The sequence below is a fragment of the Hemiscyllium ocellatum genome, chromosome 7, assembly GCF_020745735.1.
Source record: "Hemiscyllium ocellatum isolate sHemOce1 chromosome 7, sHemOce1.pat.X.cur, whole genome shotgun sequence".
Lineage (NCBI taxonomy): Eukaryota > Metazoa > Chordata > Chondrichthyes > Orectolobiformes > Hemiscylliidae > Hemiscyllium > Hemiscyllium ocellatum.
In genome coordinates, this window is record NC_083407.1 from 87,707,323 (window position 1) to 87,733,108 (window position 25,786).

Below are 25,786 nucleotides of genomic sequence, written 5' to 3' on the forward strand. Positions count from 1 at the left end.
TCAAAATGGGATGTAGGAGTAGCAGGTCCCATGTGTATATGTTCATTAATTACTGAAGGTGGCAGGAGGCATTAAGAGAACAGTTAATGAAGCATGTCGCATCTCAGGCTTTATCAACGCAGGCAAAGACTACAAACACAAGAAAGATATGTCAAGCCTGCGTAAAATATTGATTATGGGTTTCCTGGAATTACAGTGGAATTTAGAGGAATTTTAGTGTTAATGTGTTGCCAAAAGCTGCATTAATCATCTGTTGCATGTTTCTCTTGGATTTTACATATTTTAATGAGGTCAAGCATATCCCCAAGTAAAACAAGTCGCACAGTTGCAAAGATAACTCCTCAGAGATACTGCTCCACCTAATACAGTTTAATGATTTAATACAATATTTGTTATTATCCTAGTGCATGGCATTGATTCTTTGTAACCTCAGCAGTCAACTTAATACATTATCCCCAGAGCATATTTATTGTATAAATAAAATCAAGGAATTGGACAGCATTTAAGAGACATTAATTTTTCTTCTTGTACAATATGGTCATACTGCAGTCTGGAAAGTAAATTATTACAATTTGTTTTATTATTTAATAACCTGAATAAGTTTTTTTTAAAATAAAAAGATAATCATTATCTTTCATTTTTAAAACTATTCTCATATCAAAAACAATTGTTTTGCAGGAAACAACATGGTGAAACACCATTCCAACATAACTTGCTCAACTTTTAAATTAAAAACACATTACATAATGGGAAACTATGAATTAAGGAAAACAAAGCAATGTCACGTTGAGATGCTAAACAGGATTTCAGTAGCATTCTTATAGATGTGGAATCAAAAATATGAGGAAACAATCCCAACTACTCCATTCATATACTTTCTAAACATTGGTTTTATGCACAAGCCTACCCTAGATCATGGGCTTGTTAATTAATTTTTCCCATTTATCTTTTTCCATTATCTTTTCACTAAGCATAGTAACTAATTTTAATTACAATTTTGCAGGTTCCAAGAGTCCTCTGCTACATCATCAAATATTTTTGCATGTGACTTCATATGATCATTTGAAGGGCATATAAAATTTAAGCTTGTACTTGACCAGTGTCTACATATGTACTTTGGAACAATAGATTGGGAGCAGGAGGATAAAGTCCATATGGATATCTCTTTTCCAAAATTGGTAAGGTCAACTGGAATGTCTCCATCATCGTTTCTGTTTAATCACTTAATGCAACATAGAGTTCAGATTACACCAAGGATTTTTCTATTCTATGGCTCAGTACAGGACTAGACAATGTTTCAACTCATTGAACCATCCATTTATCTAAGCCAACTTCAACCTTTTATTATTAAATTACAAAAAAACGGTTAATTGAATTAATTAAGTAAATGGAATTGCCACTAAAATAAAGACTACAGACATTTTTAAAGGGCTAGCACAGCACTGTGGTTTGCTATAAATAAAGGGAGACTAGGGTTATTTGGATAGTGAAGCATTAGAATCAGTTAAAATTGAGTTACAGTTTAAGCATTTTGATTATGAAAAAGTGAAAAAGCTAGAAATGTAATTTCAAAGGGTAGAAACAGTTATGGGAAAGGTAGAGAGAATTAAAAAAAGGAATTAAAATTCTAAAGTATTGGTAGAAACTTGAATACATGTTGAAAATGCTGATGAGGGCTTCAATGGGGAGAATCCCAATCATAACCTAAGGTCATATAAAGAAATGTTTAAGTTTGCGCAGAATCTACCAAAGTTTGATGAAAGGGATGTTAAGGAATGCTTAATGTCCTTTGAGAAAGTATCAAAACAAATGAATTGGCCATAGGAACACTGGATATTAGATTAGATTCCCTAGTGTGGAAACAGGCAACTTTGCCCCAAAAAGTCCACACCAATCCTCCGAAGAGAAACCCACCCCCCTATATTTACCTCTGACTAATCCACCTAACACTACGGTAAATTTAGCATGGCCAATGCACCTTACATGCACATCTTTGGACTGTGGGAGGAAACAGGAGCACTCAGACGAAACCCATGCAGACATGGGGAAAATGTGCAAACTCCACATAGGCAGCAATGCTAACCACTGAGCCACCGTGCTGCCCCTAAATGTATCACACAAAGCAAAGTGACAGGTCAAGGACAAAAATTAAGATTCACTGTCAAAGGAAGTTTATAGGGATTATGATCTGAAAAAAAAAGACTAGGTACATATGAGTTAATTCCTGATGTGAAACAAATTTGAATGTCAATGAGATTGAGAGCAGGTCTTTCAATTTGAAGTTGTGGTCTATGACCATGATTCTCAGGTTGCCATAAAAATACCTTTATTGAGGAAACAAGAAAACCTCAAAAATTTTAAATTGTTACATGCCGTAAAATCTCAAGAGATCGTTGTGAAAAATACTTCTCTAGAGTAAATTCCTACATTCCATGTTGATTTATATCTGTTGTGAAATATCAACCTTTCACTTGTAATATTTCAAAACTTTCTACAAAAATGGGATTTCAAATCTAACAACAGATTCAACTGCACAGAATGTCTAATAATCTATAACTGAAACTAAATCTATTAATCTATCCGCCTAGTATCATACACGTATTTACATGTCATCTTAAGCATTTATGACTAATTTTTAGTAATTTTATGACAGACTTGTCTAAGCTTTACCCAAAACACTCTACAAGTACAATTTTGCAAATTATGATAGTTAAGAAAATAATATTTTCAAGTTGAAGTGATAAAGCAAGAAAACTGAGATGGTTCCTTTATCTTCCAAGTGACCAGTGCCAAATATTTACAGCTGTAAATGTGGCAGTTGAATAGTGACATCACGGAAAAATCGATGACTTATAGCAACCTTTGCAGAAATCCGCTTGTTTGGATCATACTGGAGCATTTGCTACAAAGGAAAAGGAAACCTTTCAAAAACTTTATTTCCCCACAATAGTCACTAAAGATAACAGGAACACAGATAGACACTTCTAGTGCTTGATTAATAGTAGCACTTCTGATAATTAAAAAATATATAATTCCCCATAGAGAACTAAAACTCAAGAACACAACATTCAACCTAAATCTATTACAAACAAGTACGAAAAAGAATCAGGAATCTTATCATGTCAAGAACAGAAAAGCATGTTGTTAAACGCATGTGAGCTCATTAATAACATCTAAAAGTGTCAGAAAACTATTGTGAAACAACTTAACTACAAGAAATGTAAGTTAAGAAAAGTAATAAAATGCTTCCAACTGAATCAAACCAGCCTAATATTCTGAAATAATTATGCACTCAATCTAGTTCCCCTGCTCTTTCTCCTTTCCCTTTAGAAGTTTTCTTTTTTAAATATTAGGATATTTCCCTTTAAAAATTGTTAGCACAGTTTCTGCTTTACTGTTGTTTAATCAATCCTTTTCATAACAATATATTCCAAAACCCTTTGGATTATTTGCTCATTGTAAGTTCACTCATTCATTCACAAGCAGCTAATTTTTTCCCCTATGCATTGGTTAAAACTCTTTTTGAATATATTATTTTGAATGTATTTCAGATCAACTCTTAACATTCTGAAATGCTTTTATCCTAGTGTCATATTAGTCAATCTTTTCTCTAAACTTTTCATGCTCTGGACTTTCGCATGGGTACCTATTAATATATACAATTCTTACTGCAACCTGCCAAATGACCTGAACAAGTACAAGGTCAATTATTTTTATACTCTATGGTACAGATGTTGAATATATAGAGCAAAATTTTGGAGATGTAAATGTGCAGCTATCAAACATGTATACTATCATTCAATGTCAAATTCTACCCTTATTTATAAAACCTAGAATCTCATGTGTCTTTTTAATATTTTGATAAATTTGACGTTGTACTTTTTAAACAAAATTACACATCTCAATGCTGTGTGTCTTTACTATTTCGCTGTCCTCTTAAAAGCAAGAAATTCTGTAATTTGTTCTACTGAATCACAAGGAGAAACAATGGTACAATTCAAATTCCTGTACTTGGATACTGGAACCATAATTTAGCATGTGAGACCCAACAGATCAAATCTACCTCAAAAATTAAAACATATAAATCAGCCTGGCATATAAGACATCTAGTTTTTGCCCAAAAAAATCATGTTCTTGCATAATTATATGTTTGACGTACAAGTCAAACCCCTCAACAGGTCATATTTGCATTAATCAGCTTCAATTTTTCACCAAGAAATGAATGTTTTACTTACTGTATCTTACAACTAGGTATAAGGGATCAAGCAGGTAATGCGGGGTGTATTATGAACCTGTGCAGGAGTTTAAGGTATGCTCACACAGAGCAGGCCCCGCAGAACAAACAACAAACATGGTAACCATTCACACTCATGCATTTTTACTTGGCAAATAAGTTAACCCTGTTTTTGGAGGGATCTTTCCAGATGGCAAAGATCAACTTATATGCTGACATTTACATATGTTTTCAGTGGATCAGCAACAGGGTACTGATATAAAGCTATAGCTTAAAGTTTTGAGCCAATATCTACATCATTTTATAAATGTATATACCCCTTAATACAGGTCTTTATGCTCTGGAGGCTGTTCCCAAGACCAAAGGCCGAGATAAACATCAATTGCTGTGAAAGACCATCAGCTCAGTGAAACATGCTCTTTGGTTTGCCTGAAACGTGCCATCTTCCAAAGCAAGTAGCTGTCCATGATTGAGAGTTGTAGACTAAGATATTGCAACTTCAAGTCTATTGAGGGACACTCTGAAGCTTGGGGTAGCAAACATAAAGACTGAATGTGGAAAGATTGCATTCTAAGCCCCGTGGCCATGGTACATTCAGAAGGCTAGAACAAAGTGTAAGATACCTTGGGCTAAATAATTAACATGGACTATATGTTATAAATTTAATCTGAAATTGTATGAGTAGTTAGGCAACTCAACTGTATTGAAAGTAATTGAATTGTACTGTACTTTAATACTAACATCGAACTGTTATGTAATGTACTTTTACAAATTATGTGAATAAAGAATTTTTTTTGAAAATAAGTTATAATAATGTATTGGGATGTACTACTAACCAACAGTAGGTCTTTGCCATCTATGTCCAGATTGGGTAGTATCTTGTTGAAATCTTGTCTTACCCACTGAGGGAAATTTGCTTTGTAATCGGGTAGCTGTGTTACCCCAAGCCACACAGCCTCATTTGGTGTACCAAGTGTGCGAAAAATCCTGAAAAGTTGATCAATCTCAGAATCTCCAGGAAACAAAGGTTTTCTTGTGACCTTTAATTGAAGAAATAACTCATATAAATCTTATAGGTGATTGTTATAGGGCATAGATCAGTGAAATTATATTGATTTTTATCCTCTTCGTTTACTTTCTCTACTGAAAAATGAAATCTGACATTGGGACAAGGGCTCCAACTGCATCCTAGTTCTTTACCCAATTTCTTATACTTCATCCATGAGATTACATAGGTATTAACAAATTATTAGACTACAAAAAACACTATATCCAAGGCCAAAACATTTTTACATAATGTCCAACTGAAAGATTTTGTATAAAAACAGAAAGTGCTGGAGAAACTCAATGTGTTTAGCAGTATCTATGATGAGAAACAGCTTAATATTTCAAGTTCAATATGGATCTTCTTTGGAACTCAATTTAAGGTCAAATTGCTTTCCTACTCCATCCCAGCTCCCCAATCTCCATCCATGACCGAATTGAGGCTGACTGTAATGAACTGACTGATGCTGTTGTTCAAACCAGCCAACGTAGAAAAGACCTGGAATCAAATCTGGGTGTTTTCTCAACTGAGTAAATCAAAAAAGCCACAGATCTGATAAAGTATATAACCCAGACAAAATAATTAGCTAGCATTAGATCAAAGTAAGCTTATGAAATTTGTATGTCAAATATTTTTACACACAACAGGTTTTCTGCGTTATTGCTCACTGTCAGTCATAGTTTTATGAGAACAGAATGCTTTGCTGAGTGGTAGTACCAAGAATACTTTGGAGTAGTCATTGCATTTTGGAACAGCAGGAAATGCACCATGGATCCTGAAGATTTTGAATATGTTTCCAGAGCCTTGAACAATTTGGAGTACTGAAAGGGAGGTCTGGGAACATTGGGCAGATCTTGGTATTATGAACAGTGTTCAAGTTTATATAAAATATCTCCTTAGGTCTCATACTTACCTACAACTGTTCAAATAACAGAAATTGCTTGTGAATAGTACACGAATGAAAGTTTGTTGATAATGTAAAGGTTGCTTGTATAAATAAATTCTTAGTTTCTTTAAAGTCTTTGTGGGCTCACAGCACCAGGGTCCCAGGTTCAATTCTAGCCTCGGGTGACTGTGTGGAGTTTACACATTCTCTCCGTGTCTGAAGATTTCCTCCAGATGTTCCAGTTTCCTCCCACAATCCAAAGATGTGAATTGGCCATGCTAAATTGCCCATACTGTTAGGTGCATTAGTCAGAGGGGAAATGGGTCTGGGTGGGTTACTCTTCAGGGGGTCGGTGGAACTGATTGGGCTGAAGGGCCTGTTTCCACACTGTAGGGAATCAAATCTTTAAAAGGAAGTGACTAAAATCTTCATGGAAGAAAAATCACTCCTATTTTCAACTCATGCTTGCACACAAATTGCATTGCATGATATGTTGAAAATTACACACACTCATGATACATGGATTGCACACAGAGAAATTTTGTAATTGTTAACTGTTTAGAAAAGCTGAAAGTGGTGTCCAACTATAGAGATATCCAGTCATGCATTAGTCATTTCAATTACTAAAAGTGTTTCAAGGATGACGTAATTTATCCAACAATAAAATGACAGGGAAACCTTAATGTGTTGGAACAGAAAATTCCCATTATAAATGCTGACATGGAATTTATACATTGTAACATGGTATACAGGAGATCAAATTTTCAATTGATCCCAGAGGCAGGTGAAGGCAGAAAAATTGCTGTCAGAGAGCAATACATTAATCGTCAGCATTTCCTGCCTCTGACCATTTTAAGGAGGCTCAGTTGGAAGTGCAGTGTTAGTTAGGCAACTACATTTAAAAGGCATCTGGAAAGGTATATGAATAGGAAGTGTTTACAGGGACCTGGGCCAAATGCAAACATATGGGATGAGATTAATTTGGGATAACTAGTTGGCATGGACGAGTTGGGCCGAAGGGTCTGTTTCCTTGCTGTCCATCTTTATGACTCTATGACTAAGGAGTCGATTTAATGCCCTTTTCCTTTACCAAGAGGAATTTTCCAGTTGGCATCTGGGGCCTGTTAAGTGGCCAAATAATGCTCGGGATAATGCTTGGCCTCCTATTAGCCGTCTAAAGGCTAGAGTTCCATAGTAAGCTAACCCATTTGCTCAACTCATCTCTGCACTGATGACAATGCACAAAACTGTGTCTGCAGTGCCCTCCACAGTAGTGGTCTTACAGTTGTGACCATTTTTGTTTTCAAAACGTTTGGAAATGCTGAGAGGATGCTTCCATTGTGAGATGTCCTCCCTCTCCCTCTAGCAAGCTTCCTTTGTCTTTGTGCTGGAGAATCTGCTATTGGTCCTCCAGTGTCAAGAATTTGTCCAGCATGTTTAATGGGATGGCAAACATGCACTTTGGTTATTAATTTGTCATTCATCTAAAAATTATGTCAGATAACTATCTTTGACTTGATATGCAGTCAGGACCCTGATCTCACAATCTCAAACCCAAAACAAAAATCCCATGCAATTCTATTACCAAGTATAGGAAGTAACTTTGACATGGGAGGAGCAAAATGTATTCAAGACCTTTAACAGATACACTGGTGACATTTCAGAATGAGATCCTTTGTCACGTTTTTGTGTGTTTTTATTTTCTTTAAACTTTAAAAGGAAAAAAATTCTTAAAATAGTAGTAAGAAATAAATATATATTTCACACATACATATAAATACACGTAAAAACAACATATTTTACACATTAGTTGTATTTCTGATATAAATACCATTTCTGCAAAGATGCATCCTATGCTCCAAACATCTACTGCTGTTGAGTAAAATTTACATCCCATTAGAATTTCTGGTGCTCTGTACCACAAGGTTACAACCTAAAAATGAAAACAATAAGGATATATAATCAAAGAATAATAAAAATTTAGAAAGATTAATTCACAAAATAATTGATATAAACGTGTTAAATATATATTTGACTGATCATTGACACTAGATTAGATTAGATTAGATTCCCTACAGTAGGGAAACAGGCCTTCAGACCCCCAAGTCCACACTGACCCTCTGAAGAGTAGCCCAACAAGACCCTTTTCTCTGTCTTATATTTACTCCTGAACAATGTACTTAGCACTATGGCCAATTCGCCTGATCTGTATATCTTTGGATTGTGGGAGGAAACCAGAGCACCCGGAGGAAACCCATGCAGACACGGAGAGAATGTACAACATAGATGTTGCCTGAGGTGGGAAATTTTAAAAGTATTCAAGAGCCATAAACTATCAGCAGCTTTCAGTGATTACTTAGAAATGTAAATATTTATTGCTACTGAGGTCTATATGTGGCTCAATAGTTGATACATAAATAAAATAATGGAGTCGGTCTTTGAACTACCTAGGGCAGGAAAACAAGACTGTAACAGATTTAGCATTATCTACCTAAATTTATGATAAACTGTTGCTGACTAACTGATTCCTGAGACTCAAAGCCTTTTGGTAATGATGAAGTGGAGCCTGCTATTCTTTTACTATATTTTGGATTGATAAATATAAAGTCACTTTTTATCTTTCTTGACCTGTTGGCTGAATTTTGAAAAGAGAAGTTAAAGTGTAATGCAATTCCCCTCATCCACACCATCTCACTGAATAGTTGATTCTGTGCAGTATATTATCCACAGTGACCAATTAAAAGACTGACACCCAAACTGCTGTCCACTTAAGCTTCCAAATCAAAATCCTGCAGCATTCTGATATTGAAAAATGCACATTAATTGGTTGAGCAACCTTTTTAAAATGCCACATGTGAGAAAGGGTTAAATCCATAAAAGTTATACTGAGAGTAAAATTTCACCTCAAGTCTTAACTTTACTAACCACTTGCAAAACTGCACAGATCATAATTACCTCATGGGTATAAGTGCGCACAGGAACTCCAAAAGCCCTTGCCAATCCAAAATCTGCTAATTTGATTGCACCAGCATCATTAATGAGCAAATTTTGTGGTTTTAGATCTCGATGGAGGACTCTGTGAGAGTGACAGAAGGCGACACCTTGTAGAAGCTGGAACAGATAACTCTGACAAGAAGGTGTTTTGTTATGTGAACACTCAATATTCAGAAAAAGATTATTCAAACATTCTTAACAAATTTCACAGTTTTAACATCCTGTCAATGCATGACAAATCTTAAGTAAATCTTACTGTGCATGTTCATAATTGAGGTAACAAATTTGCTCCAATGGCTCCAGGATATATGTATAATCTGTTGACAGAGGATGTTTTATTCCTGATGCCTGCAGACCTTAATGTCTTTTATAAATCTGATGCCTGCATTAATTAGATATATTAGGCAGTCCTCTTCTCCAAAGAAAGTGTGAAATTCCCTACAACGTAGTCATTTTGATTCAGGCATTAATATTTGTGCCAATCGCAAAAAAGTTGTTAATTAACTGAAACATCACATACAAAAAAACATTCTCGGAGGTGGAATGACTGGATCGAACATTAAGTCTGAATGCTGTGAAGAAATTAACTGAAAGTTGGTACAATATGATGGTTTCAGCAACTGCCAGGCAATTGAATAGAAGAACAAAGAAATGCTTGAAAACGTCTTAATAATAAATTAATACTTCTCAAAACCATCCCTAATGATACTGAGGCTGGCTGTTACGAACTTAGTGACAATAGCATTTTCTTGATGCTAGATGATAGGATAACTGGGCTATAGATTTCTGCTTTCTGACTGCTTCCTTTCTTGAATAGAAGTGTGACATTTGTTATGTTTCAATTCTTTGGAACATTTCTGGAATCTAAAGAATACCAGAAGCTTAAAAACAAATGCATCCACTATCTTCACTGCCATTTTTATTTCAGACGCTAGGATAGAGTTCATCAGGTGCAGGTACTTTGTCAGTCTTTGGGTGAATATGATTTCTACATCTGTTCCTGGTGATAGTGATTCACTGTTTTGAGTTCTTTCCTCCCTTTTGCCTTTAATTTTCAACTATTCTTGGGGTGCTTTTTGTATCTCCTGAGATGAAAAAAATACAAAACACTTGTTCTAAAGTCTTGCAATTTCTTTGTTTCCTATTACGATCACAAGTTTCATTCTAAAATGAAACAAAGCTTGGCTACTCTCTTTTTATATGCTTGTAAAAGCTCTCTGGCTGTTTTTATATTTGCAGCAAGTCTACTTTAATATTCTAACTTCAGTCTCTTTGTATGCTTTTAATCATCTTTTGCTACTTTAAGATTTTCCTAATCTTCTACTATTCTTCCGATCTTTGCAGCATTGACCAGCAGTGAGAGGCAGGTAGCCACATTATCTGAGTAAAATGAGTGGTTTGAGCACAAAGTCTCTCCTGCTTGGGCATCTGCACTCAATGTGACTGGCTGGCAACAAGGGCTGTCTCGATAGGAAAACTGCATTCCTCTCTTTAAATTGGCTCTCCTTTGGAAACCCGATTCCCATTGCAACTCCTGAACTACGTGACTGGACCCAAAGAGTCTGCCCAGTTTACCTGGGATAAACCTGATTGCTCCTCCTCTGCGTGATAGCCATAGTCCTGGAAGAAGCCACTGTTCCTGTTGAAATTGCTAGTACTGTGAGCTTAGGCCAATGGCTGACTAAAAATTCTGAGAGGTGGCGGTGTACTATCCACCGTGCAGGACCTGGGAAACTGTGAAGCTGATCAGACGGGTGCCTGGATGGTTTTTAATTGTGTTCAGGCATTGGTGAATGGCAATGATAGGGTTGCCAAAGGCTCCAAGCTACTGGATTGGCCTGACACAATGACAATTAAATCAAATGCAAGTCTATGTCGAACAAGTTCTTTACAAAATAGAATTCAGCCGACATGTATGCCTGACATTTGAGTTAAAACCAAATCAATATAAGTGTTTATTTGTCATTGAAACCTAGAAAGACTAAGATGATGGAACATTAGAGTTGATGCAAAACTTTGACAACACTCATGCTTGTTCTGATAAACTGCAAAGAATAAGCGTGCCACATAAATACCAAGCAATGATCATTTCCAATAGGAGAGTTTCTAACCACTTCTCCTTGACATTATATTCTGGAGGTCATCATTAACTGGAAATGTACCTGGATCACCCTCATAAAGACTGTGGCTCCAAGAGTAGGTCAGAGGCTGAGTACTCTACAGCAAATGACTCACTTCCTGAAATCCAAGGCCTTTTTATAATTGTCAAGGGACAAGCCAGGAAAACTCTCCACGTAGCTCAATGAACTACAATTCTAATAACACCCAGAAAATTCAACACCATTCAGGACATCTGCTTATTGGCATCTTTTCTTCTATTTTAAACATTCATTGTCTTCTTCACTGTTGAATTGTGTTTCTACTGAAGGTGCATTCATGACATGGACAACCAGATTGATTACCAACCTACAAACGCCGGGGCTAACAGTGGGAGAGTTTCATGGTCAGCCAGAACCATGTGGGAGCTGCAGTGCAATAACCTTCCAGTTATAGAGTCATAGAGATGTAGAGCATGGAAACAGACCCTTCTGTCCAACCCGTCCATGCTGACCAGATATCCCAACCCAATCTAGTCCCACCTGCCAGTACCTGGCCCATATCCCTCCAAACCCTTCCTATTCATATACCCATCCAAATGCCTCTTAAATGTTGCAATTGCACCAGCCTTGCCTAGGTTCTTGTCATCAACTATACTCTGTGCCAAGTATCCTCTTCATTTTGAGGGACTACTAGATGAAGAAGATACCGTAAATCAGATGTGCTGCACCAAATTACCAAGGCTTATTCAGCTGAATACTACAGCTGAGAGTCCCACCTTTGTGAATTTGTCTCGAAGTCACACACCATTTTGTCTTGGAAATATATTGCCATTTCTTCATCATCACTGAGTCAAAGTCCTGGAACTAACAACCTTTCTACAAAGACTGCAGCAGTTCACAACAGTAATAAATATTACCCTTGCCAGTGAAGCCTTTTCAAGAGAATAAAATAAAATTCTAAAGTGTGGTGCCACAGGATGTTATGATATGGGTTTATTCTCATAATTCTTTATGTGTCAGATTCCACAATTTTATTCATTCTTGCATTTGTGCAAATTGTGAGGCACAATAGTGTTTGAAAAAAGCAATCAAAACATCTCTACGCTTGTACTTCTGTTTGTGGTTGACGTAAGCTACATATTGGCAAAAGCTTGGGAAAATATCAACTGTATGTCTTCTCAAAATGAACGTGGTGCCAGGTTTGAATCATGAAGAAGGGTTGGGAGGGAGAAGTTAGTCAAAAATGGTGGAACAGGCATTTGGTTCATGAAAATCTGCATGATAATCCAAGCCTGCATAAATTATGTCGAAGTAAGTTTAATTCTTAATTACCTTAACTAATTGCAAAGGGAGCCCAGTAGGAGGAGCAGAATCCATATACTTCTTCAGATCTTGATTCAGAAACTCAAACACTAGGTACAATTTCTTTTCACTGTGGATAACATCTAACAGTCTAAGACAAGAGTATACATATTAATTATGACTGCTTGTTACAATATTATGCTTCAGTCGATTCAAATTCATGTTATAGCGAATTTCAAATATAAAGTACAAATTTACCATGATCTCAGTCTCCAATCAAAACGTTTAAACACTAGCAAATTTTAGAATTGTAGCATGGTACAAATTATATGATCCAACAATTAGCTTCTCTTGAATCTGTTATACCTGCTTTATTTGATTATTTTTATTTTGTTTTATTCTGACTGATAATTAAAGAATATATGGAAACTTCACAGAAAATAGACATTTCCCCATCCATTTCCCCATCTTTCCTGAAGTCATTAGCTCATCTCATTGTAAATATCTAAAGGTAGCCTTCTGATTAGTAACCAGTCAAATACAAAACCATAGAATGTGCATCATCATATAGTGCATTACAACCAAATCAGTTCTTAACTTGTGTCCACAAAATCAAACGTTCTGGATAAAGTTAATGTGAATTCACTAAAATCAGGAATGCTGAAACAAAAACAGAAATTGCTGGAGAAACTCACAGGTCTGGTAGCATCTGTGGAAATAAAGCACAGTTAACATTTCAGGTTCAGTGAACTTTCATCGGAACTAATTAAGGGTCACTGTACCTGAAACATGGACAGTGCTTTCTTTGCACAGATGCTGTCAGAATTGCTGAATTTCTCCAGCAAATATTTTTTCAGATTTATAGCATCCACAGTTCTTGATTTTATATCGGAAACTCTAGTTTAATTTTCCCTAAATGCTAGTGTTGCAGTCAATATATTCTAATCTGCTCACCAGCATCATTTAAACAAGACTGCAAAACCAACCAAATGCTTTATCAGTTAAGTTCCTCCACAGTCAGGTGCGTAGGCACACACAAAAAAAGCATTTCATATATAGTTCTAATTAAAATCAAATCCAGATGACTGATCAATGTGATGTGAAACACTTTCAGGATTTACGAGGACCAGAAACATCCCCATATGTGCCCTAAGTACATGGCAAGTAAATCTTGGATCAAAGCTCAGTGTGTAGCAGGAAAAGAAAATTGAATGTAAGAAAGAGAAAAGCAAGCCTGGAGGAACAGCAATTACAGTAAAGTCAAGAAATTAAAGAGAGCTAAAAAAAGTTTGGAATGGAGAGAGTTTGAAGCTGAGAGGAGAACTGCAAAGCAGGCACAAGCCTATGTTCTTCTCTGCTAGAAGGACATCTTGGGGTTATGACATTTATGTCCTATACTTTATGGAAACTTAAAACACTTTCACGTAGAAAATAAATACTGACACAAAAGGGATCACCATACCTCTTGGAGACAATATTGCCTCTCATACCCATTTGGCATAACACAACATTTTTATTTTTTCTCAAATTGCTGACTTCAGCTGTTGCTGTTAATATTAACCATAGAACAAGTTCTTGAGCCATGCTAACAATATTTTGCTCCTTCCATAAGATTGTTATCAATGAAGTTTGACTGGATTTAGTAATCTGAAAGAGATGTCTTCAACTTCTGATGTTGCCTAATATGCGTTAATAAAGGATGGTTCAACAAATAATAGACTCCCACAAGTTACAGTCAAACATACAAAAAATATTTAATGAAAAGTAAACAAAAAAGCTTACAATTTTTTGAAAAATTTATAAATGCCTATCCTGAGCTATCTATATTTCCTTGTTGCACAGAACTTTGCCTATTCAGACTGAAAACAAAAATAATTTTTCTTACTTCACAATATTTGGATGACTTAATTCTTTTAACAAAGATATCTCCCGTATAGCAGTACTTGGTACGCCTTCCATTTCACTATAAAATATAAAAACATGCTTAAAATATGAGCACATCATTGTCAGCTTCTGATTCTGGTTTGATCTTCAGCAATCGTTTATTTGTTTTCTTGTACACCTTTTATTTGGAAAGAAAACAGATAGGCATTAAAAGGAAATAAATCTGCAGAGTAATAGGAATATAGTGAGTCAATGAGACTGATGAGCTTCATCGATAGAGAACTCGCAAGAATTTAATAATCTGAATGTGCTTCTCTGTGCTATTATGATTCTATATGAAATTCAGACGTTATAATTTACCCAACAAGCAGTACAGTGTGATCTAATGATTAATTTCCCAACTTTTTAATTATATTAGTATTGGTTGGAACTTCCAATATGTTACAAAGATCAACCTGAATAGTGAGAAAAGTCATACAGCATGGAAACAGACCCTTTTGTCCAACTCGTCCCATGCTGACTATGTTCCCAAATTAAACTAGTCCAACCTGTCTGCGTTTGGCCCATATCCCTCCAAACATTTCCTATTTATGTACTTATCCAAATGTCTTTTAAACATGGTAACTGTACCTGCATCCACCACTTGCTCTGACAGTTCATTTCACAGACTGAACACTCTGTGTAAAACATTTGCCCCTCATATCCTTTATAAATCTTTCTTTTCTCACCTTAAAAATATGCCCCTTAGTTTTTTTTTAACTCCCCTCACCTGAGGGAAAAGACATTTGCTATTTATTTATCTATGTCCTTCATGATTTTATAAACCTTTATAAAGTCACCCCTCAAACTCCTATGCTGAAGTGAAAGAAAGTCCCAGCTGATCCAGCCTATTTACATAACTCAACCCCTCCATTCCTGGCAACATTCTGGTAAATCTTTTCTGAATCCACTCCACTTTAATAATATCCTTACTATAAGAGGCAACCAGACCTGCACATAAAACTCTAAAAGAGGCCTCACCAACCTCAACATGACCTCCCAACTCCTATACTCAAAAGTCTGAGCAATGAAGACAAGCGTGCTAAACCTTTTCTTAATCATCCTGTCCACATGCGATGTAAATTTCAAAGAATTATGTACCTGAACCCCTAGGTCTCTCTGCTCTACAACACTACTCAGGACTGAACATGAGAACAAAATAAAATGATTCCATTCTTTCAAAAGTTGCAGTTTTTGTAAAAGTCAGAGAGATGTACAGAATGGAAACAGACCCTTCGGTCCAACCCATCCACGCCCACTAGATATCCTAAATTAATCTAGTCCCATTTGCCAGCATTTGGCCCATATCCCCCTAAACCTTTCCTATTCATATAACCATCAAGATGCCTTTCAAATGTTGCAATTGTACCAGCCTCCACCACTTCCTCTGACAGCTCATTCCATACACATACCACCCTCTGCATGAAAGCACTGTCCCTTAGGTCCCTTTTAAATATCTCCCCTCTCACCTTGAATCTATGCCCTCTAGTTCTGGGCTCACACATCCCAGGGAAAAGACCTTGTCTATTTACCCTATCCGTGCCCCTCATGATTTTATAAACCTCTATAAGGCCTCCCCTTAGCCTCCGATGCTCCAGGGAAAACAGCCCCAGCCTATTCAGCCTCTCCCTATAGCTCAAATCCTCCAACCTTGCCAACATCCTTGTAAATCTTGTCTGAATCCTTTCAAATATCACACATCCTTCCTATAGGAGGGAGACCAGAATTGCACACAATATTTTCAAAAGTGGCCTAATGGTGGCTCAGTGGTTAGCACTGCTATGTCACAATGCCAGAGATCCGGGTTTGATTCCCGTCTTGGGTGACAGTGTGGAATTTGTACATTCTCCCTGTGTCTGCATGGGTTTCCTCCAGGTGCTCTGGCTTCCTCCCACAGTCATAAAGGTGTGCAGGTCAGGTGAATTGGCCAAAGGCCTGTTTCCACACTGAAGGGAATCTAATCTAATCAATGTTCTACACAACCGCAACATGACCTCCCACCCCTAATTAGATTAGATTAGATTACTTACAGCGTGGAAACAGGCCCTTCAGCCCAACAAGTCCACACGGACCTGCCAAAGCGCAACCCATCCAAACCCATTCCCTTACATTTTACCCCTTCACCTAACACTACAGACAATTTAGCATGGCCAATCCACCTAACGTGCATATTTTTGGACTGTGGGAGGAAACCGGAGCACCTAGAGGAAACCCACGCAGACACGGGGAGAATGTGCAAACTCCACACAGTCAGTCGCCTGAGGCGGGAATTGAACCCGGGTCTCTGACGCTGTGAGGCAACAGTGCTAACCACTGTACCACCGTCTCAATGGTCTGACCAATAAAGGCCGCTTTGCATTATGGGCAGCAAGGTGGCACAGTAGTTAGCACTGCTGCCTCACAGCGCCAGAGACCAGGGTTCAAATCCCGTCTCAGGCGACTGACTGTGTGGAGTTTGCATGTTGTCTACGTGGGTTTCCTCTGGATGCTCCGGTTTCCTCCTAAATTGCCCGTAGTGGTAGGTGAAGGGATAAATGTAGGGGAATAGGCCTGGGTGAGTTGCTCTTCGGCGGGTCGGTGTGGACTTGTTGGGCCGAAGGCCTGCTTCCACACTGTAAGTAATCTAATCTAAAGGCAAACATACCAAATGCCTTCTTCACTATAATGGGCAATCATAGTGTATCATTCAGCTTAAATTGCCTATACTCAATTCTTTCTTCCAGAATGAATTTCCACGCTTCTCAGACTTGCTGTGTATTTGTTGTTTTCTGGAGTTTATCTCCTCCTGAAGTTTGCTGTTCTCTTCCTCACTGTTTATTACATTTGTAAGCTGTGTGTCATCTACAAACGTTTAAATTATACTCAGATTATTAATATACATTAGAAGAGCAGTGATCCTAATACTTATACATAAAGGACACCACAATATATGTCCCTTCATTCTGCAAAAGATCCATTCACCACCATTTTCTCTTTTCTGTCCCATAGTCAACATTGTATCAATATTATGACTGCCAGGGCTTGTTAATCCAATGGACTTTAATTTTGGTAATATGTAAGAATACAACAGAACACCTTATTAAATCCACATACATAACATCAACAGTACCATCTTCATCATTCATCTAATTTCATCAACTCAATCATGTTTGCAAGTTTTTGTTTTTAATACAGTCACATAGAAAATCATGAGATAATAAATGACAACCTAACTGAAAATTAACTCTTATCGCAATCATGGTTTCAATAATGTTCACCCGCCCAAGACTGACATTTGCATGACTGGTTCATGATTGCTTGATTATTTATTTTATTTTCAAAGATGTAATACCCTTCATTCATCTGTCACCACATCAGTATTGAAAGAGGATTGAAAGATTGTGACTAGAATCTCATATTTTTATGCTTGCTTCTCTCATCAACCCAAGATGTACCCATTCTGGCTGGAAAATGATTACTTTGAGCCGTTCCAATAATTTATTTATATCTATCTATTTTCCTCCTATCCAATTTCTCAAGCTCCTTCTTTACTGTAACATTAGCAACATCTTAATTCGTGAATACACAGCCAGAGTGCTCATTCAGTTGCTGAGCTATGCCTACTATTTCCCCCAATTTCCATTTTGGTACTTAATTGGTCGGTTTGTTCCTCTAACTATTCTTTCCTTCATTCTTAAGACTTTAGTAGTTCCTTTTATGTTACTGATAGTGTAAGTTGGCCTGTTTTGATGAGCTAGCATGTCATTGCATATCTGAAGTCAAAAACAAGTGCAGTTTGTAGTTGAAGCTGAATGGGGGCAACTATCTCTTAACACAGCCATATTTCACCATATTTTAAAGTCATAAATACCAACCTATTCTTACATCACATTTTTAATTTAATATTACTTTCATGGTTCAATAGAAATATTTAAACCAAATTAACTCACTAGGTTAATAGGAAATAGCATGTTCTATGCAGCACAAGCAGAGAAGCTAGTTGATGCAAAACTTAGTTTTGAAGAAGGATCACTTTATTTGAACATTAACACTGTTTTCTCTGCTCAGATGCTGTCAGACCTGCTGATTTCTCCAGTAATTTCTGTTACTATTTAAAGTAAAATAGCTCCTCCAAATTTACAAGGTAGGTCCATTATAAACGTGGATACAACACATTATAGTAGCTAACAGAACAGTAGATGCTGGGAGTTAAAGAAGGCAAAATTGCAGCATGACAATATTTTGACACAAACTCATTAACTTATGCACATTTCAAGGCCTGCTAGCCTAGTGGGATAGGCAGATTTGAAAAAGGTTACCAAAATGTAATTAACTGAAGATATAAACCTGCATTTTGGGTCAAGCTGCATAGTACAGGGGTTTCTAAGGCTATCTGAAACTCGCCAGGGGATTGCAGTGCAGGAATCGATGGGTCAATGAAATTCGTATTGGAAAGCCTTCAAATACTGAATCAAGTTAAAAGCTTTTGCTCACAGGTCTTGTTCAGCATGCAACTTCACTGCTTTAGAGATAACTTTCAAGACCTTAGGTCATTTCAGACCTTTGTTTTACTTTATCTATACTTCCCGGCTGTTGGCCTTCTCAGCTTTAGTGCAGACCTTTGATTATAGGAACAGGTTGAGCAGTACTGATATCAAAATCACCACCTTCATTGCTCACCAAAGATAGAAATGAACACAGAGCTTGAACTCACTGAAGGCAATATCCTCAACACAATGTACACTGACTGAGAATCAGCTTTCTGGATATGTCACCTGGAGAAAGATATGCACAATTGGCCAGGTTGAGGTTAAGATCACAACAGCAATGCACTTCTTTGCTTCTGCCTCCTTTCAGGGATCTACAGGAGTGTCCTGCAAGATTTCAATCTCCTACGCACATGGACATTTCCTGCATAAGCAATGCACATTCTATAGGGAAGCCACTTATATTATTCAATTTGCAACTGATTTGAAACTATTCAGAATAAGAAAGCCTTCAGATTCACTATGAAGATTTGATTCCAAAGTGCAGGAAGTCATAGGTTACATTAATGTGACAATCAAGGTGATCAAAGATCAAGTAGCAGGATTTAAGAATTCACCTCATTAATTCAGTCAAACACATGCCAGAGGTGGGCAAATTCATCTCTGAAAGACACCAAAACTCCCAGTAAAATTCAATCATGGTAACAACCAATCAGAGAAAGGTAATAGAATACTTGATGAGCTTATCAGCAGCAAGCATGTGAAACAAGCAGCCTGTAAAAGAAGCAGCAGTGAGAAGATAAGGACCAACAGTCAGGAAGGCTGGAAGTAGTGGGGCAGTCAAGATTCAATGATAGGTTGGGTGGAATATGAAACAAAGCTGGCATGCCAGAAGGATAGAAAGCCATAAAGTTGGGAAAGTGAATACAAAGGGAGACAGGAGGTACATTGGAAGGAAAATGGTCTACAATGGGGTAGAAGGTCAATAAAACGGGAGAGGGGTTGTTAAGAGGAGAGAGAGCATTTTGATACTTGTCAAAAACCAACTGGGAATCAGCAAAACGTAGGTAATGAATTTGTTGCAGATGAAGATGTAATCCAAAGCCTAAGGCTACAGGAGTTCAGAAGCTACTAGATAGGAGAAAAATGCCGTGTATGCTATTTCAATGAGAGGTGCGTTAACTGGATAATTTAATACTGTTTTATTTCATGAAGATTTAATTTTCTTTCTCCTGTCATCTTAAAAATATGCCCTCTAGTTTTGAACTCCCCTACTCTAGGGAAAGGACATTTATTACTCACTTTACCTACGCTTCTCATGATTTTATAAATATCTAAAAGGTCAGACTAAACCTCCTACACTCCAGGTAAAAAAGTAATGCCTATGCAGCCTCTTCTTGTAACTCAAACCCTCCAGTCCCAGAACATCCTTGTAAATCTTTCTAATTTGCGAATCTTCCTTGTGTAGCAGGGTGACCAGAACTGTGCATAGTACTCCAAAAGTGGCATAGGCTGGGACGATTCTCCCTGGAACATATGAGGCTGAGGGGTGACCGTATAGAGGTATTCAGCCTCTCCCGATAGCTCAAATCCTCCAACCCTGGCAACATCCTTGTAAATATTTTCTGAACCCTTTCAGCTTTCACAACATTCTTCGTATAGCAAGGAGACCAGAATTGAATGCAATATTTCAAAAGTAGCCGAACTGATGCCCTATATTGACGCAACATGATATCCCAACTCAATGAATAAAGGCAAGCATGCCAAAGGCAAGCTTTCTTCACTACCTTCTCGACCAGCAAATCCACTGTCAAGGAATTATGAACCTACACCTCTTTGTTTGCGTGAAGTACCAAAGGGATCAGTGACGGGACTACAATTATTTATTTCATATATATTTATGACATAAATGAGGCAAATGAGTGTGGTATCACAAAATTTGGTGGGAAGATAAGTGGTGAAGATGACACAAAATGTCTGCAGAGAAATATAGATAGGTTAAGTGAGTGTCAAAAATTTGGTATATGGAATATACTGTGGAAAATGAAGTTTTGCAGAAGAATGGAGGCTGTATTATTTAAATAGACTGCAGGAAACTGCAGCACAAAGGCATTTGGGGGTCCTCATGCATAAATCACAAAAACCTAGCATACAGGTTCAGTGGATAATGAGGAATGTAACTGGAATAATAGTCTTCATCATTTTAAAAATCACACAACAGCAGGTTATAGTACAATAGATTTAATTGGAAGCACACTAGCTTTCGGAGCGACGCTCCTTCATCAAGTGATAATGGAGGGCTCAATCCTAACACAGAATTTATAGCAAAAATTTACAGTGTGATGTAACTGAAATTATACATTGAAAAACTAATTGCCTGTTTTTCAATGTATAATTTCAGTTACATCACACTGTAAATCCTTGCTATAAATTCTGTGTTAGGATTGAGCCCTCCATTATCACCTGCTGAAGGAGCGTCGCTCCGAAAGCTAGTGTGCTTCCAATTACACCTGTTGGACTATAACCTGGTGTTGTGTGATTTTTAACTTTGTACACCCCAGTCCAACACCGGCATCTCCAAATCAGTCTTTATCAAGGAAGTCTTGTAAAAACTATACAAGCTACTACTTAGTCCACCTCGGATAATTTAGAATATAGAACATTACAGCATAGTACAGGCTCTTTGGCCCTCGATTTTGCATCGATCTGTGAAACAAATCTGAAGCCCATTTAACCTACACTATTCCATTCTCATCCATATACCTATCTAATGACCATTTAAATGCCCTTAAAGTTGGCGAGTCTATCACCCCCTTGATTTAAAGCTATGTCCCCTCATGCTAACCACTGTCATCCGAGGAAAGAAAGGCTCTCATTGTCCACCCTATCTAACCCTCTGATTATCTTATATGTATCAATTAAGTCACCTCTTAACCTTCTTCCCTCTAACGAAAACAGCCTCAAGTCCCTCAGCCTTTCTTTGTAAGACCTTCCCTCCATACCAGGCAACACCCTAGTTAATCATCTCTGAACCCTTTCCAAAGCTTCCATATCCTTCCTATAATGTGACAACCAAAACTGTCCGCAATACTCCAAGTGTGGCTGCACCAGAGTTTTGTCCATGTGCAGCATGACCTCATGGTTCCGAAACTCAATGCCTCTACCAATAAAAGCTAAAACACCATATGCCTTCTTAACAACCCTATCAACGTGGGTGGCAACTTTCAAGGAACTGTGTTCATGGACACAGAAATCTCTCTGCTCATTTACACTACCAAGAAGCTTACAATTCGTTCAGTACTCCGCATTTCTGTTACTCCTTCCAAAGTGAATCACCTCACACTTTTCTGCATTAAACTCCATTTGCCACCTCTCGGCCCAGCTCTGCAGCTTATCTATGTCCCTCTGTAACTTACAACAGCCTTCGTCACTATCCACAACTCTACCGGCTTTAGTGTCATCCGCAAATTTACTAACCCATCCTTCAATGCCCTCATCCAGGTCATTTATAAAAATGGCAAACAGGAGTGGACCCAAAATAGATGACCTGTAATTGAACTCCAGGATGAATATTTCCCATCAATCACCACCCTCTGTCTTCTTTCAGCTAGCCAATTTCTGATCCAAACTGCTAAATCGCCCTCAATGCCATGCCTCCATGTTCCGTGCAATAGCCTAAAGTGGGGAACTTATTTTATGCTTGCTGAAATCCATATTCACCACATCAACTGCTTTACCCTCTTTCACCTGCTTGGTCAAAGAACTTAATAAGGTTTGTGAGGCAATGACCATTCACAGAACCATGTTGACTATCTAATCAACTGATTCCTGAAGAAGGGCCTATGCCCAAAACGTCGATTCTCCTGCTCCTTTGATGCTGCCTGACCTGCTACGCTTTTCCAGCAACACATTTTTCAGCTCTGAGTTCCAGCATCTGCAGTCCTCACTTTCTCCTAATCTTACTCTTGTCATTCTTTTATTTTATTTCTGACACCCCTATAGAAAGCTGTAGGATTTTCCTTCATCCTATCCGCCAATGTCTTCTCATGTCCCCTCATGGTTCTTCTTAGAGCTCTTTCCTGGTTAACTTGTAACTCTCAAGCGCCCTAAATGAGTCATCACATCTCATCCTAACATAAGCCTTTTTCTTCCTCTTGACAAGAGATTCAGCTTCATTGGTAAACCACGGCTCCCGCTATCGACAACTTCCTGCCTGCCTGACAGGTGCATAGTTATCAAGGATCCGCAGTAGCTGTTCCTTGAATAAGCTCCACGTTTCAATTGTGCCCATTATCTGCAGTCTTCCTCCCCATCCTATGCTTCTTAAATCTTGCCTAATAGCTTCGAAATTGCCTTTCCCCTAGCTTTAAAACTTGTGCTAATGTGATTTGGGTCCCCTTATCTAAGGTAAGATATAACGGTAATGGAGGCAGCCTACAGAAGATTAATTGATCCCTTAGAAGAATGAGAAGTGACCTTATTGAAACATATATATTTCATAGAGGGCTTCAGTACCTGTAACGTATAAACGTTAATGGAGTGTTGCAGAACTGCAGAAAGTTAGAAAGCCTTACTGTAGGATAAGGACAAAGGGGGGGGGGGATATCAGAGACCAAACCAAGTAGTAATGTGGTAAAAAGGTCCAGCCAGTGTGCGTAGACATGCCCAGTTCAAAGATGCTAAGATGTATATCTAAAAAATGATAGTGGCACTGTTTGCAAAACATAATAAAAAGCAATGTCTCTTTATAGGCTCTATCCTAATGTTACTCCCATGCTGAACATAAAATTATTCTTAACTAAAAATTACGCCTGAAGATCTTTTTCAAATTATAACAGCATTTACAATAAGTAAATAAGGACCAAGGATCAGTGCTGGGTTCACTAGTCATAGAGATGTTCAGCATGGAAACAGACCCTTCAGTCCAAACCGTCACCCCTCAGCCTCCGACGCTCCAGGGAAAAAGCCCCGGCCTGTTCAGCCTCTCCCTACAGTTCAAATGCTCCATTTCTGGAAACATCCTTGTAAATCTTTTCTGAACCCTTTCAAGTTTCAAAACATCTTTCTAACTGGAAGGAGACTAGACCACTACTGGAATATTGCGCGCAATTCTGGTCTTCTTCCTATCGGGAAGAGGTTATGAAACTTGAAAGGGTTCAGAAAAGATTTACAAGGATGTTGCCAGGGTTGGACCATTTGAGCTATAGGGAGAGCTGAACAAGCTGGGGCTGTTTTCCCTGGAGAGTTGGAGGCTGAGGAATGGCCTTATAGAGGTTTACAAAATTATGAAGGGCATGGATATGATAAATAGACAAAATCTTTTCCCTGGGGTGGGGAAGTCCAGAACTAGAAGGCATAGGTTTAGGGTGAGTGGAAAAAGATATAAAAGAGACCTAAGGAGCAACGTTTTGACACAGAGGGTGGTATGTGTATGGAATAAGCTGCCAGAGGAAGTGGTGGAGGCTGGTACAATTGTAACATTTGAAAGGCATCTGGATGAGTATATGAATAGGAAGGGTTTGGAGGGATATGGGCCAGGTGCTGGCAGATGGGACTAGATTGGGTTGGGATATCTGATCAGCATGGACAGGTTGGACCAAGGGGTTTGTTTCCGTGCTGTACATCTCTATGCCTTTAAGTAATCAAGAATTTTCCAAAATACGTAACACTGTCATTTTTCTTTATAAATGGACTGTTCTTCAATGAGTCTTTCCATTATTTGGTTAGATGGCAGCTCATAATAAAAAAAGGTGCTAACAGAATGATGGATGCCTGGAAATAATTAGCAAGCAGGATTGGTCTAAGTAATTCATAATGAAATCATTGATAGCAAATCTTCATTCAAATTATCTATGACATTTAAATTGGAACATCAACCTCATATTCCTTTGCATTTACCGTTAGCTATCAGAATTGTTACTCTGTCTTAATCTGAATTGTTATCAATGTTTACAGAGCAAGTAGTATACTTTCATTTTAAAATATAATTTATTGCTACACACGTACCTTGTTGAATATGATATGACTGGAATGAACCTGTTGTGTAGATCTGTAAACAGCTTAGAAATGAAACTTGCAAATTTGCAACAGATTCCAAGCGAAATTTGATTTTACACAACTGACTTTTCAAGAAAAAATATAATTATGCTAAGGTCAGAATGGAAACTTTATATAAAGTATATCTGTCGTTCAGTGGATGCATATTGCTATAAAATGAACGTGTGTACACAATCATCTTCAGATGACAATTAATAATCTTTTTAGCACCATTTTCCTTTGCTGAAGGTACAGAAAATCAGGTGAGCATGTCATTATGCAGGTATGTGTGTGTCTGTATAACTTATGTGGGATTTCAAAAACTTAAGTGCGGGCAGTCAAATAGCCAAATAAGACATCGTGGCTTTGCATCAGCAGAAAGTACTGGAGTCGAGACTTGACAAAAGTCACCTGTCAGCGAGTTAACTTTTTATTAGTTTTCGTTTTGCTAATGGTCATAACTCACGCGTCCAGTCTTATTTTTTTCAGTGCCACCATCTCTCCTGTGACTTTATTCATTGCTTTGTAGACCACTCCATATGTACCCTCACCGATCTTCTCCACTTTCTGGAAGTTGTCCATGATTCCGCCGCTCTCACCACCGGAATTCAAGCTACCGTCACCGTTGTTGTTGTTGTCAACAACGGCGAGAATCGACCGCCAACGCGCGATGCTCGCGCCCTACCATCCGAATCCCAACTGCCACTCTCCCTCCCGCGCGCGCTACTAATCTGCCCGGAGACACTCGCATTTTCCCGCCCATTCGCCGCACAACGCGCAATCTATTGGCTCGTTGTGACG

At 37.9% G+C, this 25,786-nt stretch overlaps 1 protein-coding gene across 4 annotated transcripts; it reads right to left on the reverse strand.

Moving 5' to 3' along the window:
* Positions 1-363: 363 nt before the first annotated feature.
* LOC132817184 (cyclin-dependent kinase 2-like) lies at positions 364-25,691 on the reverse strand. 4 transcript variants are annotated; one of them, XM_060827449.1, is made up of 7 exons: positions 25,537-25,691; positions 14,446-14,523; positions 12,591-12,711; positions 9,121-9,291; positions 7,997-8,098; positions 5,071-5,274; positions 364-2,902 (listed from the first exon to the last, which is right to left on the reverse strand). In XM_060827449.1, exons 2-7 carry the CDS (start codon positions 14,517-14,519, stop codon positions 2,798-2,800), a joined length of 777 nt encoding a protein of 258 aa, XP_060683432.1. In that variant the 5' UTR covers positions 14,520-14,523; positions 25,537-25,691; the 3' UTR covers positions 364-2,797. The 4 variants fall into 4 exon arrangements, with proteins under 4 accessions (XP_060683432.1, XP_060683431.1, XP_060683430.1 ...); XM_060827448.1 differs by having other exon boundaries at positions 9,121-9,276; positions 25,452-25,691; XM_060827447.1 differs by having other exon boundaries at positions 25,452-25,691.
* Positions 25,692-25,786: the final 95 nt, after the last annotated feature.

Coding starts and splice junctions, on each gene's coding strand:
- LOC132817184 (XM_060827447.1), bottom strand. CDS start 25,567: ATGGACAACTTCCAGAAAGTGGAGAAGATCGGTGAGGGTACATATGGA. Junction 9,292..12,590: donor TCCCTTTGCAATTAGTTAAG/GTAATTAAGAAT, acceptor CCTTCTTGTCAG/AGTTATCTGTTCCAGCTTCT. Junction 5,275..7,996: donor GATGCATCTTTGCAGAAATG/GTATTTATATCA, acceptor CTTCAATTAAAG/GTCACAAGAAAACCTTTGTT.